Raw genomic sequence first — 27,625 nt, 5'->3', positions numbered from 1 at the left:
CCTGAGAATATGAATCATTGCAGTCACGAAAGCTTCAAATCTAGAATTAATGCCCTCTACGGGGAGGAATTCCACCTATCTGTTAGAGTTTTTAACAGACAACGAGACAAGAAGTCACAGCTTCTCGAGACGCTGGCCTTCCTCAAGAGATGCCGCGATAACAAGGTAATACCCATCGCTTTCACACTCACATCCGCTGCTGTGTCCTCACCGAACTCCAAACAGATCTTATTTAAAGCTAGCCTATCACTAATCTCGGAGAGAATAAGGTTACTCCGATCTGAACTCGATAATTTAGACAAGACTCTCTTACAAACACATCTAATGTTAACACAAAAATGTCACCTTCTGATTGGAACCACGTTGATAACATGACTTCTGCTTCTGCTGACTCAATGTCAGCCAAATGCAAAGCTAACCTGATTTCTAAATTCAACCTCCTATCTAAAAAGAAACCAGAGCCACACATCGCAAAGCTGGATGTTAACAAGACCGTGATTAATCAGAGTAACATTCCAATTTCTGACAATCTAAAAACGGTACTGGCCAAAGGACTAAATTTCGCCGTCACCCCTAAATATATACCAGTAGAGGATATGATTTCTCAGATTGATGTAGCCCTCAGAGGCATAGGACACATCCATGCGGATGTAGCAAGAGCTGAAATAGCTACTATTCTTAAGAATGCTAAGAAACCCACTAGTAACATCAGCAAAAACGAACGCTCTGAACTCGCGAATTTAAAAAAGAGAGATGATATAGTCATCCTCTCGGCAGACAAGGGCAATGCCACGGTCATCATGGATAAAGATTCATACAACAACAAAATCCTGGACCTGCTTAATGATGGGAGTTACTCCAAAATTAAAAACGATCCCACTAAAAGCCTAACGACAAAAACCAACAGTATCATCACGAGTTCGACTTCCCTAATCGAACCAAGCAAACGTCCCTCTCTAAAACCATCGGCGGCAAGACCTCCCAGACTCTATGGTCTTCCCAAAATCCATAAAGAAGGCACCCCGCTACGACCCATCGTGTCGACGATAAACTCTCCGACGTACAAACTAGCCCGTTTTCTATCAGATACTCTGCTCCCCTTCACAGGCAAGACCTCTTCGGCAGTACTCAACTCAACCCAATTAGTCTCTATGGTTAAGGACATGGTGCTATCTTCTGATGACATCCTCGTCAGCTTTGATGTAGTATCTTTGTTTACCAAAGTCCCAGTACCGGACACCCTAACAATAATTGAGGACTTAGTCCAACATGGATTGAATTCTGATGTACCTGCGCTGGTTAGGCATTGCCTCACCAACACCTATTTTACCTGGAATGGCACCTTCTACAAACAGAATGAGGGTACCCCTATGGGCTCCCCCTTGTCACCAGTTATAGCCAACATGTTCATGGAAAAGTTTGAATCAGACGCCATCCAGACATCCACCCTGCGTCCTTCCCTGTGGAAGAGATATGTGGATGACACTTTCGTCATCTGGCCACATGGCCTCCCAGCATTGAACCACTTCTTGGACCACATCAATTCTAGACACCCATCTATCAGATTCACCATGGAAGTGGAGAAAGACGGTAAACTACCATTCTTGGATATTCTGTTTAAGAGGAGGCTTGACGGATCCTTGGGACATTCTGTCTACAGGAAAGCCACCCACACAAATTCCTACTTGAAACCGGATTCTCACCACCACCCATCTCAAAAGAATTCTCTCATCAAAACGCTATACCACAGAGCCCATGGCATTTCTGACCAACACCACCTGACTGATGAATTAAGACATGTACATCGGGCCCTCAGGATGAACGGATACTCTGACCGCACTATCCGCCAAGCTGTCTCTCCCACCACACAGAAACAACCACATGAAACTCTGACCAAAACTATCACGTTACCATACATAGCAGGCGTGACCAAAAAGATCTCCAAAATTCTAAACAAACATAAGATCCAAGTCCGATTCAGTACAGTGCATAAAATCCGTGATCTGATTCCATCTGTGAAGGATGTCGTTCCTGACTTACAGTATCCTGGAGTCTACAAATTGAGTTGCATTTGTGGTGATTGCTACATTGGAGAAACAAAACGTCATGTTGCTGATCGTGTCCGCGAGCACAAGTCAGATCTGAAACACGGCAGAACTGATTCTTCGGCCGTTGCCGATCATTGCTACAACTCGGCGGGCTCTCATGAAATTGTCTTTTCCGAGACCAAGGTTCTCTGCAAACCTCCGGGCTACCATCAAAGGTTTGTACACGAAGCCATACAAATATACAAACACAGACATAATTTCAACCGTGATGATGGGTACAAACTCAGTAATCACTGGAAAGATGTTATTAACCACGCAAAAAAGACTTAATTACACTTTTTGGACCATCTTATCTGACAGGCACTATTTTAATTTACTTCACCGAGTGTTAACATCCACAGTGTTTAACAGTAATCTCTTCATTGTTCTTTGATCACCGCTCGCCACGTTTCCATTCATTGTGTTGAGCACTACGTGATGTCTTTGATCACCGCTCGCCCTCCGTCCCGGCGCGTCTCCATTCATTGTGTTGAGCACTGCGTGCAGTCTTTGATCGCCGCTCGCCCTCCGTCCCGACACGTCTCCATTCATTGTGTTGAGCACTGCGTGCAGTCTTTGATCACCGCTCCTCCTCCCTCCCGATACGTTTCCATTCATTGGCTACCACAGCCTGATAAGCTCTCCCCCCCCCTCTCCACCTCCCTTCAACTTGCTTATAAGGGATTACATCTTGAATCATTGCTTCACTTGATGCAGCTAATTCGGCTGTGACGGTCCCACCTGATGACGGAGACTTGTGTTGCCTCCGAAACGTCGTGAATTTTATTTTGTTTTGTTTTATTTTACTTTCATTAATTTTAATGTTTTTACCTACCGTGACTTTACCGAAAAAACCTGAGAATATAGATAAGTGGTGTCGACGTTAACCAATATGGTTGTTAATAAGCAGATTTGCTCACAATATATGAACCATATTGTTTAGTGGCAGCTATTGTTGCTTGAATTGGTGGGTGATTCAGAGGGTCAGCTTGGACTATTGCCTCTAAAAGTCGAAATTGGAGAATCTCTGAAAGGTCCAAACTCAAATTTACTCTGAAATGCACACGGGACGGAATCCAGTCACAGCGTGGGTTTATAGAGATGTAATCTTAGCCTTAACTCATAATTTCTCCCTGTCCAAAAGAAAGTAAATTACATAAAATTTTATACAAAGTCTCTATTGTATTTGTTTGAGCCCATGGACCTGTCAAGATAACCAGAATCCAGGGCAAAAGTCAAGACAAAGAGAAAATAAATAATTTTGGTTTGCCAAAAACACCAACGGACTACACAATGGAATACCAAGTGTTATAAGACAATTAGAAAACACAAGTCAAATAAGCAAGATGTAAGTTAACTGTAGTCAAAAGTACTAGGTTAGGTTATAACATGATCAATTCAGTACTAGTTCGAACAGGAAATCCAATGTACAAGTAACATATTAAAGTTTGTCGAAGTCTATATCTAATTAAGGCAAAGGAAATTGTGGTAAAGTTCCCAAAAGAGTTCCGGTTAATCTGGGAAATTTACCAAAATGCTGGGTCATGACCGAGAGGCCTATAGTAAATGGGGTCAACTAGTCTTTAGGACGAAGGGAGTTTTGGGCATCCAAGGTACTTGCGATAACAGGTGTGGTCAACGCTTGAGGCTCAGATCGCTGTCACGGCTTCCTGTACTCAAGCACATAGTCATGGAAATAGGTGAGAGCGTTGGCTCACAGGTCTAGGATGCAAGTTGTGCAGGATTGCATAGGTGACAAACTCACAGGTCTAAGTCGTAGGCCATGCAAGGTTGCAGAGATCATTGGCTCACAGGTCTTTTGACAGAGACAGAGCAGAGTTACAGATTTCTTGGCTCAAAGGTCTCGGGCATTTTTTTTGATCAGGTAAGGCTTATTGCGCTGTACAGCTCTTTTTCAAAAGTGACCTGGTCACAAATGATAGCTCAACGAAGTGGAATTTTATATCAGTAAAATACTGTAAACGCATATTTCTAAATATCTCCAGTCACTTATACTGTACTCCCAGGAGGCTGTATGGCTGGTGGGATGTGTAAAACATTCTTTAATATTTTTTACATGGAGGCATAGTCTGCTTTTTTATATTTAGTTGTAACCACTAACGACCCAGCATTGGTTAAAATCAAGCAAAATATGGACCCGTTTTGACTGTATTATCAGCAAAGCTGGGTATGCTTGAACCAATTGGGCATTGCTTGGAAACTTGGGATTGGTAATCGGTATTTTTTTCGGAATATATATTTGTACATGAATAAGCTAGTTATAGGCATGTTTTCGTTTTGCAATTGTGATTAACCTTTACGGGTGAGGACGGTGCCGGACACTTGGTGCCTGGGAAATTTGAGTTGAACCTGGGACAATAAAACTCTTGAGCAACTCTGTGCCTGGTCATGTCGAGCGACGTGGAGGGCGCTATGGCGGGCGAGCGTGAGACCCATATTGAAGGTCATCGGAACAAACGTTGGCCAAGGGGACACCTGACCGCAGGAATGCAGAATACAGGTAGGGAGGGGTGGGGTTTGACGTCCTGGGTGGGGACAGGGTCCGGAGGTCGAGGGGCCCGGGTTTGGGGGGAGCAAGGTCTGGACGAATCTATGTGGGTCCTGCGGGGTGTAGCGCCATATACTCCTCACCTGAGTGCAGGGGGAGGGCAGAAATTGAATCCGTGGAGGAAGGATGGAGTAGAGGAAGCAGGCTACGGGAATGTAGGGGGATAGGTAATGGTAGGGGGTGGGGGCTAGAATGGGAGGGAAATGACGGAGGGGAGGGGAGGAGTGGGACGGACTGGAGGAGGGGGACGGACTGGAGGAGGGGGGGGGGGCGGAGTGGAGGAGGGGGGGGGCGGAGTGGAGGAGGGGGGGGGAGTGCTCCTCGCTCTGCTCACGCTCGGGTTGTGGTTGAGAGGTCAACTCGTTCCTTCGCCGCGCTCCTCGCCACGACCCCGGGATACATTCCGTGGCTCGTCAGCCCACTCTCACCATCTCCTCTCACTAACCCCTCGTCACCCCCTCATTCCACATCACTCCTCTTCACCCCTCGCTGTCGCCGAAGCTGCTCGCTTCTCCGAGGGCAAGAGCAGTGGGATCGGGTCCAAGGGGCGCGCTGTCCAAGCTCCAGAGACCCGGGAGGCCAGGGGAGGCGCCACCATGTCCGCGGTGAGCGCGATAACCCGACAGACGAGAGGCGTGAGTGGGTGATGTGGGTGTGCGGTTGTTTTAGCCGCAGTGCGGGTGTGTGGCTGTGTGCGCGCGTGTGTGTGGTGTTGTGGCTGTCGCGTGCTGTTTTACGCGGTGTAGCACATGGCTCGTGCGGTGTTGCTTCGCCAGCTGTGGTGTGTGTGCGTGCCGCTTGCAATGGCAAGGCTGGGGATTTTCATGTTACGGTGGTAATGAAGACCTGGGGGACCCCTGTAATCAGGACACTGGGGCCCCTGTGAGAGCGTCCCTGCGAGAGGAAACCTGGAACCCTCGTGTGAGGGGATCCCTTAAGAGTGAGGTCCTGGGACCCCTGTGAGTGGGAACCTGGGACCCTTGGCAGAGGAGACCCATGTGAAAGGAGACCTGGGGCCCCGTGAGTGGAAACCTGGGACCCTCTGGATAGCGGACCCCTTGTGAATCGCGATCCTCGTGACCCTTGCGAGAGAGATTATTCTTGTGAGAGGGGACCTCGCCCCCGACTGAGACGGACGCATTGCGACATCGCGCCAGGGCCCCGGGTGCCGCGTTTTCATGGTGACCCCGGGGGGCGCGTTGCCATGGTGACCCTGGGGGCCGCGTTGCCATGGTGACCCCGGGTGCCGCGTTTCCATGGTGACCCCGGGGGGCGCGTTTTCATGGTGACCTCGGGGGGCGCGTTTCCATGGTGACCCCGGGGCGCGCTGCGCGGGGTTGCCTGCTGTGGGAGCATCCACGGGGGTGTCCCAGGGATCCCCCTCCGAGGCCCCCGAGGCCAAACAGCCGCCAAGAAGCACTTCTCAGCATGCAGGCCACGGGCGATGCGTGAATACAGGCGGGGAGAGGGAGGGTGGATGCGGTATAGTAAGAGTGAGGACATAGCAAATTAGCTGTTTATACAAGAGGCGCACGCTGAGTCTTAGTAAGACTCTATTTTTTCAGGAGGGTGAAGGAATAAGGGAGTGAGTGAATGACTGGGTGAAGGATTGTCTTTCACAGCGTAAAAGACAGTCGTGATAAAAGACAACCTTTGTACTGTATGTGTACTTATTTATTTAACTTGGATATTAAATGAATCCATTGAGACATGAAACATTGCCTCTGGGTTACATCAAGTCTTTTTAAGGACACTGAGGGTAGGACCGAATGACTGAGTGAAGGACTGAGTGACTGAATGATTTTGTGAGTGTAGTGAGTGATTGAAGGAGTGAAGGATTGATTGAAGGATTTTGTGAGTGTAGTGAAGGACTGACTGAAGGATTTTGTGAGTGAATGAGTGAGTACTGTAATTGAAGGAGCGAAGGAGTGATTGAATGATTTTGTGAGTGAAGGAGTGATTGAAGGATTGAGCGAGTGTATGAGTGAGTGGGCACCGCAGGGTCCTGGCCCAGATATTCTGGATTCCGATTAAATTGAGTTGATTAATCCTGCAAAGCGAGACGCGGCTCAATGCCCCCCACACGCTGCCAAACAAAATGAAAATGGACGTCTCGACTCACAGCTGCCTCACACGCACTCACATTCTTCACTCACCTCTGTTCACTCAACCACTTGCTCATTCAACCTTCCTTCACTCAATTTATTCCCATACCTCCTTCACTCACTCGATTACCTCCTTAGACGATCGACTCCTTCGCTCATAAATTGCTCCATCATTCTATTTAATTGCTCTTTCACCCACTCGTTCACTCATTGCTTGGCTCGTTCACATTATAATTCCTCCGTTGCAATGTGCTGACTGCTCGCATTTTGGCTGAGGGGCAGTGCAGGAGCCTTAACACCGCAGAGGTCAGAACAAGGTTAAGTGATTTTATGAATGAATTAAAATATTTCACTTCGAAAATACCTTCAGATGCAACATCATTAAGGGTGGCCTGGGAATCATCCCAACAAAACTAAGTTCTTAGCCACCGGTAAGATGAACATTAATGACTGCACTGGAAACTAGATTGAATTCATAATCCCTGCACACAGCTTGCCCCTGGAGCATTCACGTGCCTTGCACACGATCTGCCGCTGAGACTTTCACACACTACACACATCTCAGTCGTGGATGTCTGCGTGCATCTGTGTACCAGAAACATTGTTTCAATCACGAATTCAAACAATAATCTGGGGTAGGGCGCTTTTTTCGTGCCACACTGAAGCTTGACCAGCCATTGTCAACCCTACCACCCGTTCTCAGTCAATGACTTGTGAGATGGAGTAACTAGCTCATGTCTGGATTTTATAGCCAATTTACAGAGGCTGTGCTGTTAGATGTGTGTTATATGAAGGGCGCAGTACGCTGACATTTCAAGTGGTGGTGCAGGTGCAGGTACGGCTGCAGAGCCTGGTGTTGTCGAATGACATCCTGTGCCAGGTGAGGGTGCGCATGCGAGCTGCCATGGATGCCGGCCTGGGCCAGCAGACCCATGACGCTGCTTCCATCAAGATGCTGCCGTCTTTTGTGCGCTCCACGCCTGATGGCACAGGTGAACACACACCCATCGCTGCAGCCACCATTGAGTTACTGATCATTTTTTGCAAGAATTTATTGAGACCCCGTGTAGCCAGTCTGCTACAACAACAAAAATAATAAAGTTTGGAGATGATGAGTATGTACTCCGCGTTGTGTTCTGTTTTCTGGAGCAGTGGGTGACTGAAGGGGATTTGCGTATCTGCAATAGTGACCAAACACATCATCCATGCCACAACACCGCAGATCAATCTCTCAGCACGGAGTCCACCCAAATCTAAATTATAACAGCCGTTTAAATCGAATGACATTTAACATACAAACATCTTCCCAAAACATCTATAATGCCTCCTAAAATTCCTAGTTTCTGATAATACTTAAACGAAACAATACATACTTATACAATTTTAAATCAATAATAATACATTTTTGTATCTAATTATATTAATACGTAAATTAGATAAATCATATATTGCTAACAAACATATAAAACAATTATTCTTTCTTGTATCATGTAACCTCTGCAAAAACACCGATTCTGCTCACCCCATTAGCTCAATGTTAAAATTAAGCTCTAAGTCAGCAATTTTGTGCCTTCCCAATGAATAGCACAACACAATAACACTAAATGTTCTCAACTATTACAAAAACACTCTAATCATCTTCCAACTTCGTTATATCTATTGATTCGAATTGGATTGATCAAAATAAACATGTTAGTAACACTCGTAATTCTAATAATAAAAAAACTCACCACAAAAAATGACAAACTAATATAATACAACAAAAAAAAGTGAACATCTCATTCTTCTAATCGTGACAGACACCCTCCACATCACAACACCACAGCTCAATCTCTTTGTTAATGGGATTGAACTCCAGTGTTAATATTTTAGACCCAATTATTATGAGTATTTAATTAATAGAAATTAACTTTAATATTAAAGCCTTAATTGTGCATATCTTCATAACCACCAATAACTCAATCAACAGTCAATTAACATTACCTAGTTCCTGTCAGTCGATTAACTTTCAAGTAATATCAATGTAAGTTATATATTATTGGAACTAATCCGATACAGTGCACGTGAGGCTTGGGGTCCAATCCCTGATTGCTATTGCATTCACTTAAAATAAAAAAAACTGCACCTGGCTACCCGTAGCTATTACAGCCGTGAAATATAATACAAAATGGTGTCTTCGGTTCCCATATGCTGCAGAGTGTACAAACATACGTGTGATTAATCAAAGGTGAGCTCACACCGGCTACACCCACACACTGTTGTCATAGCCTGGGAACCTCCTTCTGCGTACCCTCATCTTTCTCCGGTGACCATGTTACTGTTACGGCTTGAGGTAGCGAATAAGTCCCTGGTATAACATACGAGTACAGCGTGTGGTGATGGGTGACTGGGTGTTCCCGTGTGCTGCCATTTCGACGCTCGCAGAGCGGGGGGAATACCTGGCTCTGGACCTGGGAGGGACCAACTTCCGCGTGCTACGGGTGAAGATTGCTGACGAAAGTGGCCAACAGCAAGTGTTCATGGAGAACGAGATCTACGTCATTCCCAAGGAGGCCATGGCTGGCACCGCTGAGCAGGTTGGTAACTCAAGTGGGGGTCACGAGTGCTGCTGCCAGAGAGTCCGCTAGTTAATGATCACCAAGGACTCCATTCTCCTGGCTGTAGATGATGCTGCATTGCAATTACAATATCACACCACTGTATATGCTCTTCTCATTTGTGGCGATCATATTCTGGGGGTCTCCCATGTTTCCTCATCTTCCTCTGCTGACCGTTTACCAACATGTTGCAAATGTGTGTGTGTGCAGCTGTTTGACCTGATCGCCAAATGTCTGTCTGACTTCCTGGAAAAACGCAACATCAAGAGCCAAAAGCTGCCCCTTGCCTTCACGTTCTCCTTTCCTTGCAAGCAGACCAAGTTGGATGAGGTACCGTGGGGTTGAGGAGGTGATATGGGGTTGGAGTTGGTATATAAGGCATGTTTGTCACTATTCAGGCTCACAATACAAACGTGCCTTCCCTGATAATGCGAGGTGGAAAAACAGTTTAATCTGTGATGTCATGTCCTTGGCAGAGCACACTGCTGACTTGGACGAAGGGGTTCAAGACGAGTGGTGTGGAGGGCCGTGACATTGTTCAGCTGCTGCGGGAGGCCATCAAGCGTCGTGGGGTGGGTGGAGCCTGGCGACAGGAAGCATGAATGCCGTGCAGGTGTAACATGCGGTGGTATGTTCTGTTCTGCCATGTAGTGTCATGAATTAATGTACGATGATGCGTGACTATATCCTTACAGGACTTTGACATAGACGTAGTGGCTGTGGTGAATGATACCGTGGGCACCATGATGACATGCGGATACGATGACCAACGTTGTGAAGTCGGCCTCATTGTCGGCAAGTCTCACACACACTTGTCAACACGACTCTGGCGGAAGTTACCACCACACTCCATGCACCATGCTCGCATTTTCGAGCAATGTACACATCTCAGACCACAACTGAGGTTCCAGTAGAGATGCGGACTTTCAGAGCATCATAAGGCTTTTGTTCCTCAAACCGTTTTGGGATTGAGTGGAAACTGTAAAAGTGCCCTCATTTAATCCTGAGGCAAATGTCCTTAAAGAGCACTAAATCTCCAACCCCTCAGTAGACCTTCCTGGTTTCAGTTCATCCCACACAGTGGTCTGGAACAAAATCATAACATCATATGGCAGATGCGGCTATCTTTCACACCAATTGGCAATCTAGAATAGGCCACGGTGTGACTATGGTCATCAATCTCACCAGCTTACTCCTGAAGCCTTTCACTGGCTTATTCGCCAACTCCGACATCAGCAAAGACATGATGCTGATCAACGCCTCACTGTCCAAAAACACATGTAGCGACGTGCGGGCATGTATGTCTGTGTGTGCTGTGCGATTGCTGTAGGCACGGGCACCAACGTGTGCTACATGGAGGAGCTGAGCAACGTGGAGCTGGTGGAAGGCGACGAGGGCCGCATGTGCGTCAACACAGAGTGGGGCGCCTTCGGGGACGATGGGGCGCTCGATGACGTGCTCACCGAGTTTGATCGCAAGCTCGACCACGACTCTCTCAACCCCGGCAAGCAGCTGTATGTCACCCTCATGGTACCGGCACTGGCTGGGTTGCATTACGACACTGTCCGGCGTGTCATGAAACGGCAGTGAGAGTGGAGCATGGTGGTGTGCTGTTGCGTGCTGTTGGTTGAGCAGGTACGAGAAGATGATCAGCGGCATGTACTTGGGTGAGATTGTGCGCTTGGTGTTGGTGAAGCTTACGGAGGAGCAGCTGCTTTTTGGAGGAAAGGTGTCATCTGCGCTTGGTACCAAGGGATCATTCGAGACGCGCTTCGTGTCTGCCATGGAAAAGTGAGACTCCTGGGCCTGGGTTAAGCAGCACTAATGAAGCAAATCGCTTCATTAGTGCTGCTGGTGAATATTGGCACGTGACCAGGTAGCGTAGGCAATACTCATTGCTGGGATTGCATCACACATCGATTATATATCAGATATATGATCATCTGATGTTTTTTGTGTATTTGAATATTTTAGTCTGGTATAAGGATGATTTTAACAGGTGATTTTGCTATGCTGTGGCACACCAGGGAAAATGTAGGGCTTGAGAAGGCAGAGAAGATCCTCAAGGACTTGGGGCTGCAAGTTTCAGTGCAGGACTGTGAAGCCGCCTGTCTGATCTGCTGCCTGGTGTCTACTCGTTCCGCCCACCTGTGTGCCGCCGGCTTGGCTGCCGTGGTGACACGGATTCGGCAAAACCAGGCCAAGGATCGGCTGCAGACGACCGTGGGTGTGGACGGCTCTGTCTACAAGCTGCACCCTCAGTGAGGGCACTGTGACACAATGCACACGAACGACCAATAATGCTGCCAGAGCTTTGACATTTATTTGCTTTATCACAACAGCATAAGATTCATGGTCGTTACTTAATTGCTCTCATGCATAGATCATGATTTCATCATGGCAAAGCTGGTGATGCCACGACACCTTGCCAATGCTTTCTATTGTTTGGCAGATCCTGCAGCTGTTGCACCGTAGACACGCGACCTCCAACATCTGCCCAACAATATGCCCACATGTGGGCTTACTCTATTAGCAGTTGTCCCTCACCAATGCTGCACATGTGTCTCACCCAGCACAAGTGTTTTTGTCAAATCACATAAATATAAAACTTGCCTGCCAGACTTCTGCATTGCTTATCCTGTCTTGGCACAAAATCCTGAAATCCCTCTCAGATACCGGCACTCACCAACTTTTTAGAGTTGCTTCTCACGAATAAACATGCAGAACAGTGATGCCATTGTGATTGGCATGACTGACCTCCCATGTTAAGACCCTGTGCTGGAATTGACCCCTTCGTTGGCCTCCCTGTGCTGCATGTGCCGGCTGTAGGTTCAGTCAACGGCTCCAGGATGCCTTGAAGCTCCTCGTTCCTGAATGTGAGGTTCACTTCATCTTGTCCGAAGACGGCAGTGGGAAGGGTGCCGCTATGGTGACAGCCGTGGCATACCGGCTCGCGCAGCAGCGCCGTCAGATTGATCAGAAGCTCGCACCGCTCAAGCTGGACCACAAGGTGCTGAAGGATGTGAAGCGTCATTTGCGCGAGGAGATGGAGCGTGGACTCAAATGTGAGAGCCACAAAGAAGCCTCTGTAAAGATGCTTCCCTCCTACGTGCGCACCATCCCCAATGGCAATGGTGAGTGGTGTACGGAGATGGCGGCAGCAATGTTTGCAATTTCAAACACCATTTTTCATAATCTTTTACTTGGCAAGTAGTGGCCCATGTTTCATAGCTGCTCAGCACTGCAGGATTAATTGATGCATTGTCAATTTTGCTGACACCTCTGCGGAGTGAAGCTTGTTCACAGTAATGAGCTTCTGCCAATAATGCTGCATTCCATCCCATCACACTGGCAGAGGAGGGAGAATTCCTGACGCTGGACCTCGGGGGTGGGAACTTCATCGTGATGCTGGTGAAGCTGCCAGGGGGTGGTCGGCGCGAGGCTTCCATCTTCAAAAAGATTTACTCCGTGCCCGAGAACATACAGCGGGGCACTGCTGAGAAGGTCTGGCGCATCCGCCTGGCTCACATTAACATAGGATTCTGAGGTCTGAGTGCAAATGTACCTGTTTGGAAGTGCTAATATGCAGAATTTTTTCATCTTGGTAAAATTCAGTGCGGGTAATATTACTCTGTCCTACATGAAGGCACTGGGTCAATAGCCTGTCACCTTATATGAAAAATGAATTCAACTCTTGACAACAGAAATTGTATATTCTGTTGGGAGGTAAGACTCAATATTTTGGCAGGCAGGGCTTCAGAGCTGACTGAAAAGCCAGCTGTCTGCATCTCACCTGATATCTCTTCTAAAAATGCTTCTTGGGTCCAATGTAAGTTATCATCAGCCCTGATCAATCCACTGTTGGATGAATGCCTCCACTGTTGGATGAATGCCTCCACACGCCGTCGCCACCTCTCATGGTCTTACGATGAAACAATCCATCTAACAACTGCACACGAGCTGATTAGGCAATGTAGTTACTTGTATATAATTATAAATGTGTGTACAATATTGTGACATGCCGCACCATAATTTCCCCATATCATGGTAAACACCCATGACGTGTGCTAACCGGTGCAAGTCTATGTTGCCTGTGGCTCTGACGCTGGCATGTACGCTTCACTCTCCAGCTGTTCGACCACTTGGCAGAGTGTGCGGGAGAGCTGCTGCGGGAGAGTGGCCGGAGCGGCCGTTCCATCCACGTGGGGCTCATCTTCTCATTCCCCTGCCGGCAGGGCTCACTTGGGGAGGTAACATTGACCAGCAGTAGCGTGTTGGCTGCGTGTTGCCGAGGTTCGTGGTTTGAATATGGCACGCTGCCCTGGTAAATACTGCGGTGTATATTTACCATAAAATATGCGGCGTTTGCTTCATAAGATCCCTTGAACTCATTAGAAATGAATGGGCTATTTATCTCAACGTCCATCATCACCACTTGAAGTCACGCAATCCCTTCAGAACCCACGCGCTTAACCTTTAGCAGTGCAAATTTGACCCTGGTAATGCTTGTGTAGTGAATTCAACTGAGTCGCAGACGTACTCTTTGGAGGCAACACATTTATTAACACCAACACAAGGGGTAACTGCCCCTTAACAGGATAACAACCTATGGTGGTGGACCATCAGGCCTACTACACTAACTACACCGTGACTAGCTACAACGGACCGGACCACAGCTTGGGTCCAGGTCCACGTGTTGGAGACTCTGTAGGACGTAGAATGTAGAATGTAGATTTCTTCAGGATGAACAATAGCAGCCGGTCCCTCTGGGGGACCCGGCTTATATCCTCTGTGGCGTGGCCGGCTCCGCCCATAGCCACGACCACCTTCTAGAATCCTCGAGCAGGATCTCGACCCTGACACGTGACCACCTCTAGCCCCCACTTGGGAGCCCCGTGTAGACTTAACTGGTCACGTGTCCTCTGGGGTCAACCAGAGTGCCACGGCCCTTAGTAACCCCATTCCCATGGCCGGCACTCCCGCACCCTATCCTGTAGGAGCCGGCACTGCACGCAGAGCGTGGTGCCATCCAGCACTGTCAGTCAGCGCTCACTGAGCTCCTTTAGGGCCGGTACTGCACCCACATCTTAGTGGTGTCCGCAATGTTGCTACACCGCACGCCGTGCCTCTCTCGGGCCGGCACCACACAGTGACATCTCACGATTTCACTACACTTGCAAGAAGTCGCAAACAACTCGTAGAAGATCTGATGCAGAAGATCCTTGACTTTGATCTTCTGCGAAACGCATCTGTGCAATCCATGGCAGATGCAGATTCTTCATGCACAAATAGTGAATTAAAAAGTCTCTGGTGTGTGACTGTGGTCATGCAGAACAGACCATACAACATACAATGATTCAATTCCTGATTCAAAAATTTGAAGGAGCCATCATCAAAGCGATACACCACATAACAGTGCATCACACCACCATGCTGTGCCATGTTGGGCCATGATGCTGTTGATTCTGTGTGGGCAGGGACAGCTGATAGAATGGACCAAAATGTTTGGCGCTTCAGGATGTGAGGGAGAAGATGTGGTGACATTGCTTAAGGAGGCCATTGCTCGGCGCAATGTGAGCACCCTGCACACACCCTGCACATATCTGGCACACACTGCACATGCCCTGCATATGCTTCGCGTACACCATGCACACATCCTGCATGCAACCTGCACACAATGTTCACTCACCCTGCACACGCCCTGCACATGCTCTGCGTGCACTGTAGACATGCTGTGCCTCTCCCACATGTAATGGGGTTGCTGTGGGTTGTTGCAGGAGTTTGAGGTTAAGTCTGTGACGCTGACAAACGACACGGTGGCTACCATGATGTCAGTGGCCTACACAAGCCCGCACTGCCAGGCAGCCCTCATAGTCGGTGCGTGGAGCCCCACGTGTGTGACTTGTACTTGCACCCACTCTCCAACCATCTGCAGCTACAGCCCTCGGAGTTTGTCCCACAACACCAGACGCTCACCTGTTCTATTGCATCTTCTTCCCCATATTTGGCTGTGAATGGAATGAGTTTCTGGCTTAGGCCACCAAAACGTGCACTCAGACCATACCACTGATCGGTTCCATGTCAGTCACTGCAACCCACGGTCTCTTTTCCACAGGCACGGGTTGTAACGTGTGTAGTAACGCTTACGACTCGTTGACACCGGAGTTGGAGACACACTTGTTTATTTGAACACCAACTTTGTGACATACACAATTGAGGGGGTATCGGCCCCCTCACCCGTCTATCTGAGGACACACCTCTAGGCTAACCTTAGCCTGCCTCTGAGTCCTCCACTAATGGGCTAGGGGAGGCTATCTTGGCCCGACACTGGTCAGTCGGGCCCGGTACCCAGAGTCCAGACCAGCACTGGCTCTGGCTCTGGTACCACGCCACTGGCTCGAGCCTGCGCGGTCCTGATAAGGACGGCGTACCAGGGGGAGTCCAGGGCTCTATCTCAGACGTCTTCCGCCTCCTCTTCTTTAGCTAAACATCACTCCCGAGCCCTTCGATACAATCCCCTTTTATACCCAACCCCTCCCTGAGGGGTGGGGCCCCGGGGGATCATAACGACCGAATCGACCCCCCAGGGTGTCTGGCGCGGACGTCGCAGAGGGCACCTGCTCGTGCACACATGTAGCCCCGCCTACTGTGTTTGTTTACCATAGGCTGCCATGCATAACGGGCTCTCTCTCTAACACCCCTACATCACTCCCCCCCGCATAGCATGCAGCCGTCCCGGCTGCCAACATACAAAAATTTGACAATAAAGGTGCCTTCACCCCCTGACCGCGCGTGTGCCTCACTATTTTTGAACAATAACAGGAACCAGAACAAGAACGCAACAACAAGATGAGAAACAACCCGACGCACCCCCCCGAATAAATACGAATTCCGTAAAAAAAACAGCTTATATACAACCAGCAGGGAACCCACCCCGCACACACAACAAACGGTGAACCCAGCATATGTACATCCGAGGAGCGGGAAACACACCATCCACACAACACCCAATAAACACAACAGCTATGTACACATTTTCCGGCCTCACAACAGTTTGCGCATTTTAGCGCGCGTCCTTGCAGCGGGCCCCTCACACGGGGTAACCCCGCGTGGCGGACAATCAGGTGGCGACTGTCCGTCTTGAGGTGAGCATTCCTCTGACTCCGCGTGACCCTCGGCATCCGCAGGAGGGGTGATCGGGCGTGAGCCCGTCACTCCTGATGCTCCTGAAGGTGGCACAGCCGGCAAGGCATTAGGTGAGAGCGACGGAGACGGACCCAGCAAGTCGGCCGACCCCCCACATGTTTGGCCACGCGCGTGTGAAGTGGGGTTGTGAACCGCAGCGAAGGGTTTTAATCTGGAGGGGTGCACGAACCATCGCCGCTTCCCCCACTTGATGCGCACGCACTGCGGACGTAACACCTCCACCACTTCCACAGGGCCCCGCCACGGCCGCACAAGTTTAGAGGAGGTTGCCAGTGGCACCTGGGGGCAGTGCAACCATGCCTTGTCCCCCGGCTTCCACTGCAGCATGTGCGCTCGACTCAATCTGAGGCGCTCATTTGCCTTCTGACGGAGGTCAGAGTTTTGCATTGCAGCATCCCGTGCCTCGGTCAATTTGTCCAGATTAAATTTAACGTGGTCAGCCAGATTAGTTTTTCCCTGCGGCACGGGGATCCGCAACTGGGCACGAACAGGCGGGTCTGGTTCTCGGCCGTACATAAGGTAAAAGGGAGAAAACCCCGTAGCCGCATGGGGTGCCATCCGGTACGCCGCCAAGACCCCCTGAATTTGTAGGTCCCAATCCGTTTGCGAGTCCGAAACTTGTTGTGATAACATGGACGAGATGGTGCGATGCAAACGTTCGACCATCCCGTCAGTTTGTGGGTGATATGGGGAGGTCCGAATTTTCTTTGTGCCCAGGAGATCGCAGACTTGTCTGAGTAGTTTACCGGAAAAATTTCTGCCCTGGTCGGTCAGCAGCCTCTCCGGAGCACCTTTGTCCAGGACATAACCCTGAACAAAGGCCTCCACGATGGCTGCTGCCGACTGGTTGGCCAAAGGCCAGGCCATAGGCCAACGTGTAAAATACTCGACACCCGTCAACAAATATCTATTCCCTCTGGGGGTGGCGGGGAATGGTCCCAAAATGTCCAGAGCGACCAGCTCGTTTATCCTGGACACTTTGATCGATTGCAAGGGCGGGTTAGACTCCCGTGCCGGCGGTTTGCGTTGTGCACATTGAGGGCACGATCCCAACAAATCCCCCACATCCCTCGTCATGCCAGGCCAGTAAAAATCAAGTTGCAGCAAGGCGAGAGTCTTTTGGGTCCCCAGGTGTAGGAGGCGCTCATGAGCGGCCCATACCACCCTACCCCGCAACCCAGTAGGGACAACCAGCCGATGTCGACGTGACTTCCCGTCCCAATGCATTAGCAGACCTTGGCACATTTCCCATGCGTCGGAACCACCACTTTTTCCCCCCGCCGCACCGCCAACGCGACGTCGCCACCCGAGGAGGGAGACATCCTCCATCTGGAGGCGCCCCCATTCAATGACGGGCAACCCCAACAGGGAATCTTTGCCCTGCTGTTCGATCGAATTAGGAACCATTGCATCGTCGTCGTTGGCGGCCGCCAAGACAGGTACCGATGTGTCCCCTGGAGGCCTGCAACGTCCAGACCCCAGGAGGCATGCACACTCGGAGGTGGTTGGCAAGCGTGACAGAGCGTCCGCGTTGGTGTGGCGAACGCCCTTACGGTATGTGGTTTGGAAATCGTAATCCTGGAGGACCTCCAACCATCGGGACAATTGTCCCGATGGCTGTTGAACCCTCAGGGCGTACTGCAGTGCCGCATGATCTGTGCGGACGGTGAAATGCCGACCGTACAGATATGGGCGATACTGTTGGACGAAATGGACAATTGCCAACAGTTCCCTACGGGTGACACAATACCGTTGCTCCGCTGGAGACAACACCCGACTGCCGTACGCAACCACATGTTCCACGCCGTCAACCACCTGGGAGAGCACGCCCCCAATACCCGTGTTGCTCGCATCGGTGTCGAGCAAAAACGGTTTTGAAAAATCAGGGTAAATCAGGGGAGGAGCGTTTACCAAAGCATCCCGAAGGGAGCAAAAAGCAGCCTCCTCCTCCTGACCCCAGCAAAACCGAACCCCTTTAGATGTTAAAGCATGTAGGGGTTTGGCGATAGTCGCAAAATTAGCGACGAAGCGTCTATAATACGACGCAAACCCAATAAAACTCCTAACCTCTCCCACTGAGGTGGGAGTCGGCCAGGAGCTTACACACTGCGTTTTGGCGGGATCGGTAGAAATACCTGAGCGCCCCACGATGTGCCCCAAATAACGCACCGACTCGCGTAACAAATGGCATTTTTGGGGCTTAAATTTCAAATTAGCAGCCCGCATCTTTAGGAAAACCGCCCGCAACCTCTGGAGATGTTCCTCAAAAGTTTTTCCAAAGACAATGACGTCATCCAAATAAATCAGGCACGACTCCCATTGCAATCCAGCCAAAACCAATTCCATCAACCGCTGGAAAGTTGCCGGCGCTGAGTGTAAGCCCATCGGCAACCGGTTGAATTGAAACAGGCCGTGCGGAGTACGGAAAGCAGTTTTAGGCTTTGAATCATCGTCCAGAGGAAGCTGCCAGAATCCCGAAAGTAAGTCCAATGTGGAGAAGAATCGCGCTCCCGCCAAGGCGTCAAGCGATTCGTCCATCCGTGGGAGCGGGTATGCGTCGGCAACCGTAATTTTATTAAGGCGCCGAAAGTCAACGCAAAACCGCAACGAACCGTCCTGCTTCTTAACCAGGACGATCGGCGCTCCCCAAGGGCTGTTGGAGGGAGAAATTATGTCGGCGGCTAGCATGTCATCAACAGCCGATTTGACATGGTCCTTTTCGGCGGGACTCAACCGAAAAGGATTTTGGCGTATTGGCGCGCTGTCACCCGTATCAATATGGTGACGCAGCAGATGAGTGCAGCCCAAATCGTATTTATCCCGACTGAAAACGTCGGAAAATTCCCTCAGTAGTGTCTTAAGACGTTGGCGCTCTAAATTTGACAGGTCCGTCGATCCCGCGCAAAGCGCCTCGAGCCACCCTTCATCGCTGTCTGAATGTGGTCGCGGTGCAGGGGCAGCGCCGACATGACTCGCGACGGGTTCCTCACAGGGCACCGGCGTTGCGTGAGCAAGCACGGTCCCCTGTGGGACCACCACCGTCTGCGAGCCCACATTGAGGACCGCGATGAAGGGTTCTCCATCCCCTCTCACTATGGTCTGGGCCGGGAGTAAATTAGGTCCACTGACCCCGGCCCTAGACGGTCCCAGCAAAACCCCTTGAGCCCCAATGCCCTTAGCGAAGGGCCGCCGAAGTCTCAAAGGAATTAACATTTGCGCCCCCGGAGGAACGCGCACCGTTCTATCTACGAACGCCGGCACCGTCGCGAACGCCGTCCGGCTCGTAGCGGGGGATGGCAAAAACGCCATGCGTCGGCCCGATGGGAGCTCAATGCATCCCTGGTCGATTAATATCCTAATCGGCATTTTGGCCAGGAAATCCGTCCCCAGCAGGCACGGAACCGCCAGCGAGGAGGAAACAAAAATCGGCCCAGATAATTTAATATCCCCGACACAAATTTGGGCTCGAATTTGTCCGATGATGCCAAGTGAACCCCCGTTAGCAGCAAAGAATGGCACATTAACAGGCATCAAAGGACGGCTCTGGGCAGGGAGAATGTTATAAATCAACTCCGAAATAATGGTCGCCGATGCTCCTGTATCGACCAGGATGCGCACCTCGACCCCATCGATGTGACCCACAACGGCCGACGACCCCGATGACGCGGCTACAACCCGATGGGCTAACACGGACCACTGGCTGGGTTCAATGTGAGTACCCAGAGCGGTGCGTGTTGGTGCCATGGTACGCGATATTTGCCCCCCCTTCGCTGCGGTGTTCGAGTGTGTGACGGGCGTGTGCGTGGGCCAAACATGAGGGGTGCCGCGACTCGCCGGATTTTGATGGTGGAGCTTGTGACGAGGGCCGGCGTCCCGTTGAGGTGTCGTCCCGCGCTGCCGAGGAGAGCGGCACCCCGAGGCGACGTGGCCCCGGATGCCGCAGTTGTAGCAGCGTGGAAGCGCTGGTGGCGACGATGGACGTTGTAGATGGCTTGAACCGGCCCGGTCCCCCCGCGCTCCCGCTCCGTGCTGCCGTCGATGGTTGATGGCGCAAACCTCTTCCGCCGGGAGGGTGGCCGCAGCGACGGCGCGCCCGCTCGCCGCCTTGCTGGCCTTCCGTCGTTGAGAGGACAGGTTTGCGTGGAGGAGACGGGCCACTTGGAGGGAGCACATTTCTGCATCGTCCTGTGCGACAATGACGATGTCTAAGTCGTCCGCCAGCAAAAGTATCTTTTCTGTCACCATGGCGTCGATCCCCTCGTCGTCCATTCGTGGAAAGGCTTCCTTTGCCAGCGCCAGGAGGCTTGTACGGTACGCCAGGGGCGACTCCTTCGTCCCCCGCTGGCGATCGTAAAAGAGTTGACGACAGTCCGATGGTGGCCCATACACAGCGGACAGCACTTGCATCGCCTTCCGCAGCGTGGAACGCCTCTCCTTCGTTGCCGATGTTAGTGTGGCGAGGGCGTCGCTGTCGAGGAGTGCTGGCAGTGCTCGGAGAGCCTCGGCGTCTGTCCACTGTGCCATCTCCTGGTGAGCGAGGAAGCGCCGCTGGAAGCCGCCCCAGTCGCCCTCCTCGCCCACAAATTCTTTGAGCGGCGGCAGTCGCTGATGTAAGGCAGCGGCTGCAGAGGACGATCGCGCTCCCTCGTCTCCCTCACTCGACTCAGCGTCGGCCCGAAGCAGCGATGGCATCGCCGGTCGCACCCGTGGTGACGCGGCAGGTACTGTACTCCCGCCGTTGGACGCGATGCTTAGAGCGGCCACGCCCTCAACAGCAGCTGCGGCGATGGCGGGAGTTTCAAAATGTTGCTCTGTTGAAATGGCGGGAAGGCGCTGTGGTCGTTGGCTGCTGTCGCCTCGTGGCGGTCCCGCAGCCCCCAGCCGTGTGATGTTATCGAGCATGGCGGCTGCGGCGTACAGCAGCTCGGCCAGCTTCGTGTGCGCCTGCCTCAGCCCCTCCGTCGACGGCTCCCCTTCCTCCAGCTGCTGTGGCGTGGATGCACCCAGCCCCGGCTGCTCGATGGCATCTTCAGCCGTCTCGGGCTCTCCAACTGCAGCGGTGTCCTCCGCCCCTGGTACTCCGACTCGAGTCGTCCGGCGTGTATCCATGTTCGTACTTTGTTTCACTTCTGACGCCAGATGTAGTAACGCTTACGACTCGTTGACACCGGAGTTGGAGACACACTTGTTTATTTGAACACCAACTTTGTGACATACACAATTGAGGGGGTATCGGCCCCCTCACCCGTCTATCTGAGGACACACCTCTAGGCTAACCTTAGCCTGCCTCTGAGTCCTCCACTAATGGGCTAGGGGAGGCTATCTTGGCCCGACACTGGTCAGTCGGGCCCGGTACCCAGAGTCCAGACCAGCACTGGCTCTGGCTCTGGTACCACGCCACTGGCTCGAGCCTGCGCGGTCCTGATAAGGACGGCGTACCAGGGGGAGTCCAGGGCTCTATCTCAGACGTCTTCCGCCTCCTCTTCTTTAGCTAAACATCACTCCCGAGCCCTTCGATACAATCCCCTTTTATACCCAACCCCTCCCTGAGGGGTGGGGCCCCGGGGGATCATAACGACCGAATCGACCCCCCAGGGTGTCTGGCGCGGACGTCGCAGAGGGCACCTGCTCGTGCACACATGTAGCCCCGCCTACTGTGTTTGTTTACCATAGGCTGCCATGCATAACGGGCTCTCTCTCTAACACCCCTACACGTGTGCTACATGGAGGAGCTGGATAAAGTGGAGCTGGTGAAGGGGGAGGGAGGCATCGGCAGCCCCGGGGAGGGGGAGGAAGGCCCCCGCATGTGTATGAATGTAGAGCTGGGAGCTTTTGGGGACAACGGTTCACTCGAACACTTGAGGACTGACATTGACAGAAACATGGACAAGTCTTCCCTCAATCCCGGCAAGCAGAGGTGCCTAGTCTGCACACACCTTATCTCCATCAATGTCCCCTGTTATATCATAATTAAATAAGAACGGGTTGGGAATAGTCATGTTTCCTTGTCTACCTGAGGTTTGAGAAGATGATGAGCGGGATGTACCTGGGTGAGATTGTGAGGAACATCCTCATCGACCTGACCGAGTTGGGCCTCCTATTCCGTGGGGTCGTGTCCGAGAGGCTGCGCACACCCGGCATCTTCGAGACGCGCTTCCTGTCCTACATTGAGAGGTAACATCCTCCTCCTCACGTGGACAGTCTTTAGGAATGACTATTTCACAGGTGACTGGCTTCAAGTTGATTTTAAATGCAATGGCTGTGTGTTGACATACAAAGACCTTTTTGTGTCACATCAACGACCATTCGGTAGACAGAGAAAGTGCTACTGGTGCGGTGTGTGGTATGGTTGACGTAGTGGGTTGGTTTCGTTGACATGGTTGATACACTGGATATGACTGATGCAGTGGGTGGTATGGTTGATGTTCCAAATGGTGTGGATTGACGTAGTGAATGAGTTGGATGGTGTGTTGGGGTTCGGCGGTGACTGATATGCACAATGTTGCAGTTGGATGTGATTATTGCAGTGGACGGTGTGGCCGGCACTGTTGCCACGGTATATGATGTGGTATTTTCCAAATGTAATCCAGTGACAGGCTGGCTCTGCTGGAGGTGCGCTCGATCTTACGACAGCTGGGATTAGACTCGACATGCGACGATAGTCTGGTGGTGAAGGAGGTTTGCCAAGTGGTATCACGCCGTGCCGCCCAGCTCTGTGGTGCCGCCATGGCAGCTGTGGTGGACAAAATGAGAGAGGGCCGCGGCGTGCAGCAGCTGAAGCTGACAGTGGGCGTGGATGGCACCATGTACAAGCTGCACCCCAGGTAAGGCCCCGCCAATGGGGCATGATCTTTCATCGAGGATTGCCTCCTCGATGGGTTTGACCCAAACCATTCTGGAATTTTAATTTGTAGTTTGGTTGGCAATAATTTATTTGTACCTGATCTGATGGTATTGTGTTAAATTTTATTATAGTACTGCAAACTGTACACTTTTTATAGGCGTAGGTCGACTGAGAAATACATCCGGATTTGGTCCGTGGAAAAGGTGGCAGCCCTACACTTGCCCAACCAGGAAGGATGCAATGACTTAAACTTTCACTGTGTTCAACAAGAAAACTCAGAGCCTGACTGAACGAGACCTCCACTATAGGGGGTAGTTATAATGGCTGGAGAATTAGCATGTTTGCGTTTGTGTGTTCGCAGCTTCTCACGCGTGATGCAGGAGACGGTTCGGGAGCTGGCGCATCGTTGCGTGCTCACATTCCGCATCTCGGAAGACGGTAGTGGAAAAGGGGCAGCGCTCATCGTAGCGTCCGGGCTGAGCCAGGACGCCAAGGCCTGCGAGTAGGCTGGGGCTGCCCACGCTTGGAGCTGGGCCCTGGGCTCACTGACTGCAGTGCCCATTAACCTTAATGTCAGCTGTTTAGTCTCACCCCTCACTAAGAGCACAGTTAGATAAATGGTGTAGAATGTTTTCTTGGTTGTTAATAAGCACATTTTCTCACAATACGCGAACCACGTTTCGTGGCAACTGTTGTTTCTTGAATGTATGATGTCTGTCTTCCTCTTTCCATGTCCTTGTCCCCATCCTACTCCTTTAAAACCGTTCACTGTGGAAGTTATTGTAGGCATTCCCACGTTCGTGACCTCCTGCCAGGTGTTGCCTCTCACCCCTTGTGCCCTGTGTCATGCATCACTGCCCGTGTTTAACACTACTGACGGCGACACGGCACTGTTTGTGTGCATGCCTGTAATTTTGTAGTGTCACTGTGCAGTAGCGGTATCCTGTCTCGTGTGCTGGTGCTAAGCCGCCGAGACAAGTTTGGTCGACACTAAAAGAGCTAGAATACAGGTGCATTACTGAGTCAGCTTAATTTCTCACGCAATATGTTCTGGGTCGCCGGTAGACTTGAGTAGGTGGCACGCCATTAATGGCATACCCAAAGCGAGAGGCATACTGCATGTGGTGGGTGTAATTTTATTGTGGGTCAGCAACCCGGACAGACCTGGCTTGAAATTAAGCCCTGCACACTCGAGTTGGAGTATTTGTGTGTGGTCGACTCCAGACATGCTCACTGTATTGGTGTTATGTTGTGCGCTCCTGTGAGAATACAATTATTTCTGTGTCAAGCATACAGCCGCTTTCGCGTTAAGTTTATTTTATTTGTTACGCAGATGATCCCGTTTTACAAGGGTGATCCGTGCTGAGCGAGCTAAGCAACAACAATACAAAGACAAAAACGGCAATATTGCAAAGATTATTTCAAAACAAACGAGTTATTTAACGGTTGTAAACAAAACACAAGTCAAAAACCAGTGCAAGTGTAATGTGAAAAGTTGGGTATGTAGGCTCTATATTTGTCTAAAAGTGTCACACACGAATCGAAAAAAACTGTAAACACGTGTGATCAAGAGGGTACAGGTGCAAGTATGCTCTGTGTTTTGGTTTAATAGGGAAGTAGAGCGGGGGAGTGAAGGGAGGGAACCACGCTAAATGAGTGGCAAGGGTATTACAGTAACGTGGAGGCGCAAATGGAATCGTTAATACCAATAAGGAGACACGACTGAAGGCTCTGGGAGGGATTGTACATGAACTGAGTGACATTTTAGGTTATTGGCACATTTGTTTGACAACCTTTAGGATGAAATCACGTGGTTTTTTTTTACCCTGGAAGTAATAATATCCTTTAGGCTCACTGAGTTTTGAGACTTTTTCCGGAGGGTCTTGCACAGGGGTGTTTGGCCAATTCCTCCCAGTGCTCCCCTGAGGCTGAGCATTCCCCCACTGGCCTTCATGGCTAGTCAGTGGCCCGCCACCCCAAATTAGTGGCATCTATCAATCAACCTACTCACTCCCCACCCCCCCAGTTGAGTGATACCTGTCAATCAACCTACTCACTCCCCCCCCCCCCAGCTGAGTGATACCTGTCAATCAACCTACTCACTCCCCCCCCCCCCAGCTGAGTGATACCTGTCAATCAACCTACTCACAGACTCCCCCCCCCCAGCTGAGTGACACCTGTCAATCAACCTACTCACGCACTCCCCCCCCCCCCCCTCAGCGGAGTGATACCTGTCCATACACTTGTACAGATATTATTGTGCATCTCCCATGCTGTTAGCCGGTGGTATCGGACACGTGCCAATAGGGGGCAGGAGAGGGCCTGAGCCCCAGTATTCAAGGACTATGGCCCACAGGGCCCAACGGTAACCCCTATGGAACGGCATGACCAGAGGTGCAGACCCCAGACACCAGGAGGGCGCTAGGGGATGACATCACCCCCAGGTCCTGCTGGAAGGTTCGAGAAGGAAGGTGTGGCCGGGGTGGAGTAAGCCACGGCTCTGTATAAAAGCCGGACCTCTGAACGGTCCCGGCAGTCGTCGCTCGCCAGAAGATTGAAGAAGCCTCCTGAAGAGAAGAGCCCAAAGGGCATAGCCGTATCCCTGGCTAGGGTCGGCTCAAGCTTATACCAGTGAAGACGCAAGCTTCACTCGTGAGAGGTGTACGTTAGCCAGTAAGAGGCATATTAGTCCGGAGGGGCTACCTCCCTAGCATATCAGGTGTAAGGGGCCGTTACCCCTTTGTGTTACGCAGTTATTGTTAAATAAAAACGTGTTGCCTCAGAGAACTCTCCTCTAGTAATTTACCCACAACACACCTACCCCAGCTGAGTGACACCTGTCAATCAACCTACTCACACACTCCCCCCCCCCAGCTGAGTGACACCTGTCAATCAACCAACTCACGCATCCCCCATCTGAATGACACCTGTCAATCAACCTACTCACCCCCCCCAGCTGAGTGACACCTGTCAATCAACCTACTCACCCCCCCCAGCTGAGTGACACCTGTCAATCAACCTACTCATGCACTCCGCCCCATCTGAGTGACACCTGTCAATCAACCTACTCACGCCCCCCCCAGCTGAGTGACACCTGTCAATCAACCAACTCACCCCCCAGCTGAGTGGCACCTGTCAATCAACCTACTCACGCACTCCCCCAGCTGAGTGACACCTGTCAATCAACCAACTCACGCACTCCGCCCCATCTGAGTGACACCTGTCAATCAACCTACTTACCCCCCCCCCCCCAAGTGATACCTAGGCCTCGGCAAGGTAAGGTAAATTACCCTTTTTACCGGGTAAAAGGGTAAAGGTGTCGACATGCCAAGGGGTAAGGTAAAAGGTAGGGTAAAGGTAGCTCGGAAGAATTACCCGATAGGATAAAGAAAGCGCGAAGTATTACCCGGTAAATACGGTACCTTGTTTACCGCTAGAAGCTCCGCGGCACAGTCCGTGGCCTCCATTTAATAAGTAATATAAAAAAAGAATGTTTTAAAAACACGCTTTTATGAAATGTTACTAGTAATGGCAGAACTCCACAACTCCAGGAAGTGACCCCGAGGCTTGCCATAAAATAAGGGGCCGTGGTGATTTACAGCCAACGTCAGTTGAGCGTGGACAATTAGAGCCAAGCCGAAACATAACGTATACAAAAGATCGTTTAAAAATATGTATTTTTTTTGTGATATAATATAGTATTGTCACCATTATGACATACGTATACCAAGTTTGCAGTCGATACCACATTAGGAAGTGGGTTAAAATTGAGTTACAAGATTTGAGGATACGACAGCGACGGCGACGACAACAACGACAACAATGACAACAACGACAACAACAACAATAACGACAACAGAGTGAGTTCAAAGAAAGCGTGTAAAATTGGAATCATCGAGAGTATTTTATATGAATAAAGCGCTCTACCTAACATTTACCGTTATAAACCTTTTTCATGTCGTAGTAGCCCAGTAATTACCCTGTAATTGGGTAATTTGTATGGGGTAAGGGTAAAAGGTAGGGTAAAAGGTAGGCTCGTTGTTTTTTACCTTTTACCTTACCTGCTAAAGGGTAAAAGGTAAGGGTAGAGTGATTGTATTGTGGTAAGGTAAAAGGTAGGGTAAAGGTAGGCTCGTTGTTTTTACCTTTTAACTTTTACCTTACCTTGCCGAGGCCTAGTGATACCTATCAATCAACTTATTTACCCTCCCCCCCCC

The 27,625-nt window shown here is 50.7% G+C and overlaps 1 protein-coding gene across 2 annotated transcripts; it reads left to right on the top strand.

Moving 5' to 3' along the window:
- Window positions 1-4,952: 4,952 nt before the first annotated feature.
- LOC144934996 (hexokinase-2-like) lies at window positions 4,953-24,701 on the top strand. Of its 2 annotated transcripts, none has more exons than XM_078861270.1 (19): window positions 4,953-5,261; window positions 7,597-7,753; window positions 9,186-9,337; window positions 9,569-9,688; window positions 9,835-9,930; window positions 10,054-10,153; window positions 10,689-10,872; window positions 10,994-11,149; window positions 11,386-11,619; window positions 12,188-12,492; window positions 12,714-12,862; window positions 13,489-13,608; window positions 14,836-14,931; window positions 15,136-15,235; window positions 15,474-15,492; window positions 22,284-22,481; window positions 22,583-22,738; window positions 23,155-23,388; window positions 23,770-24,701. In XM_078861270.1, the coding sequence occupies exons 1-19, from the start codon at window positions 5,253-5,255 to the stop codon at window positions 23,912-23,914; spliced, it is 2,730 nt and encodes a 909-aa protein (XP_078717396.1). In that variant the 5' UTR covers window positions 4,953-5,252; the 3' UTR covers window positions 23,915-24,701. The 2 variants fall into 2 exon arrangements, with proteins under 2 accessions (XP_078717396.1, XP_078717395.1); XM_078861269.1 differs by having other exon boundaries at window positions 7,591-7,753.
- The last annotated feature ends 2,924 nt before the right edge of the window (window positions 24,702-27,625 follow it).

This window comes from Lampetra fluviatilis, chromosome 12, assembly GCF_964198595.1.
Source record: "Lampetra fluviatilis chromosome 12, kcLamFluv1.1, whole genome shotgun sequence".
Lineage (NCBI taxonomy): Eukaryota > Metazoa > Chordata > Hyperoartia > Petromyzontiformes > Petromyzontidae > Lampetra > Lampetra fluviatilis.
Note: the sequence above shows the minus strand (reverse complement) of the source record. Positions and strands in the feature narration are given on the sequence as shown.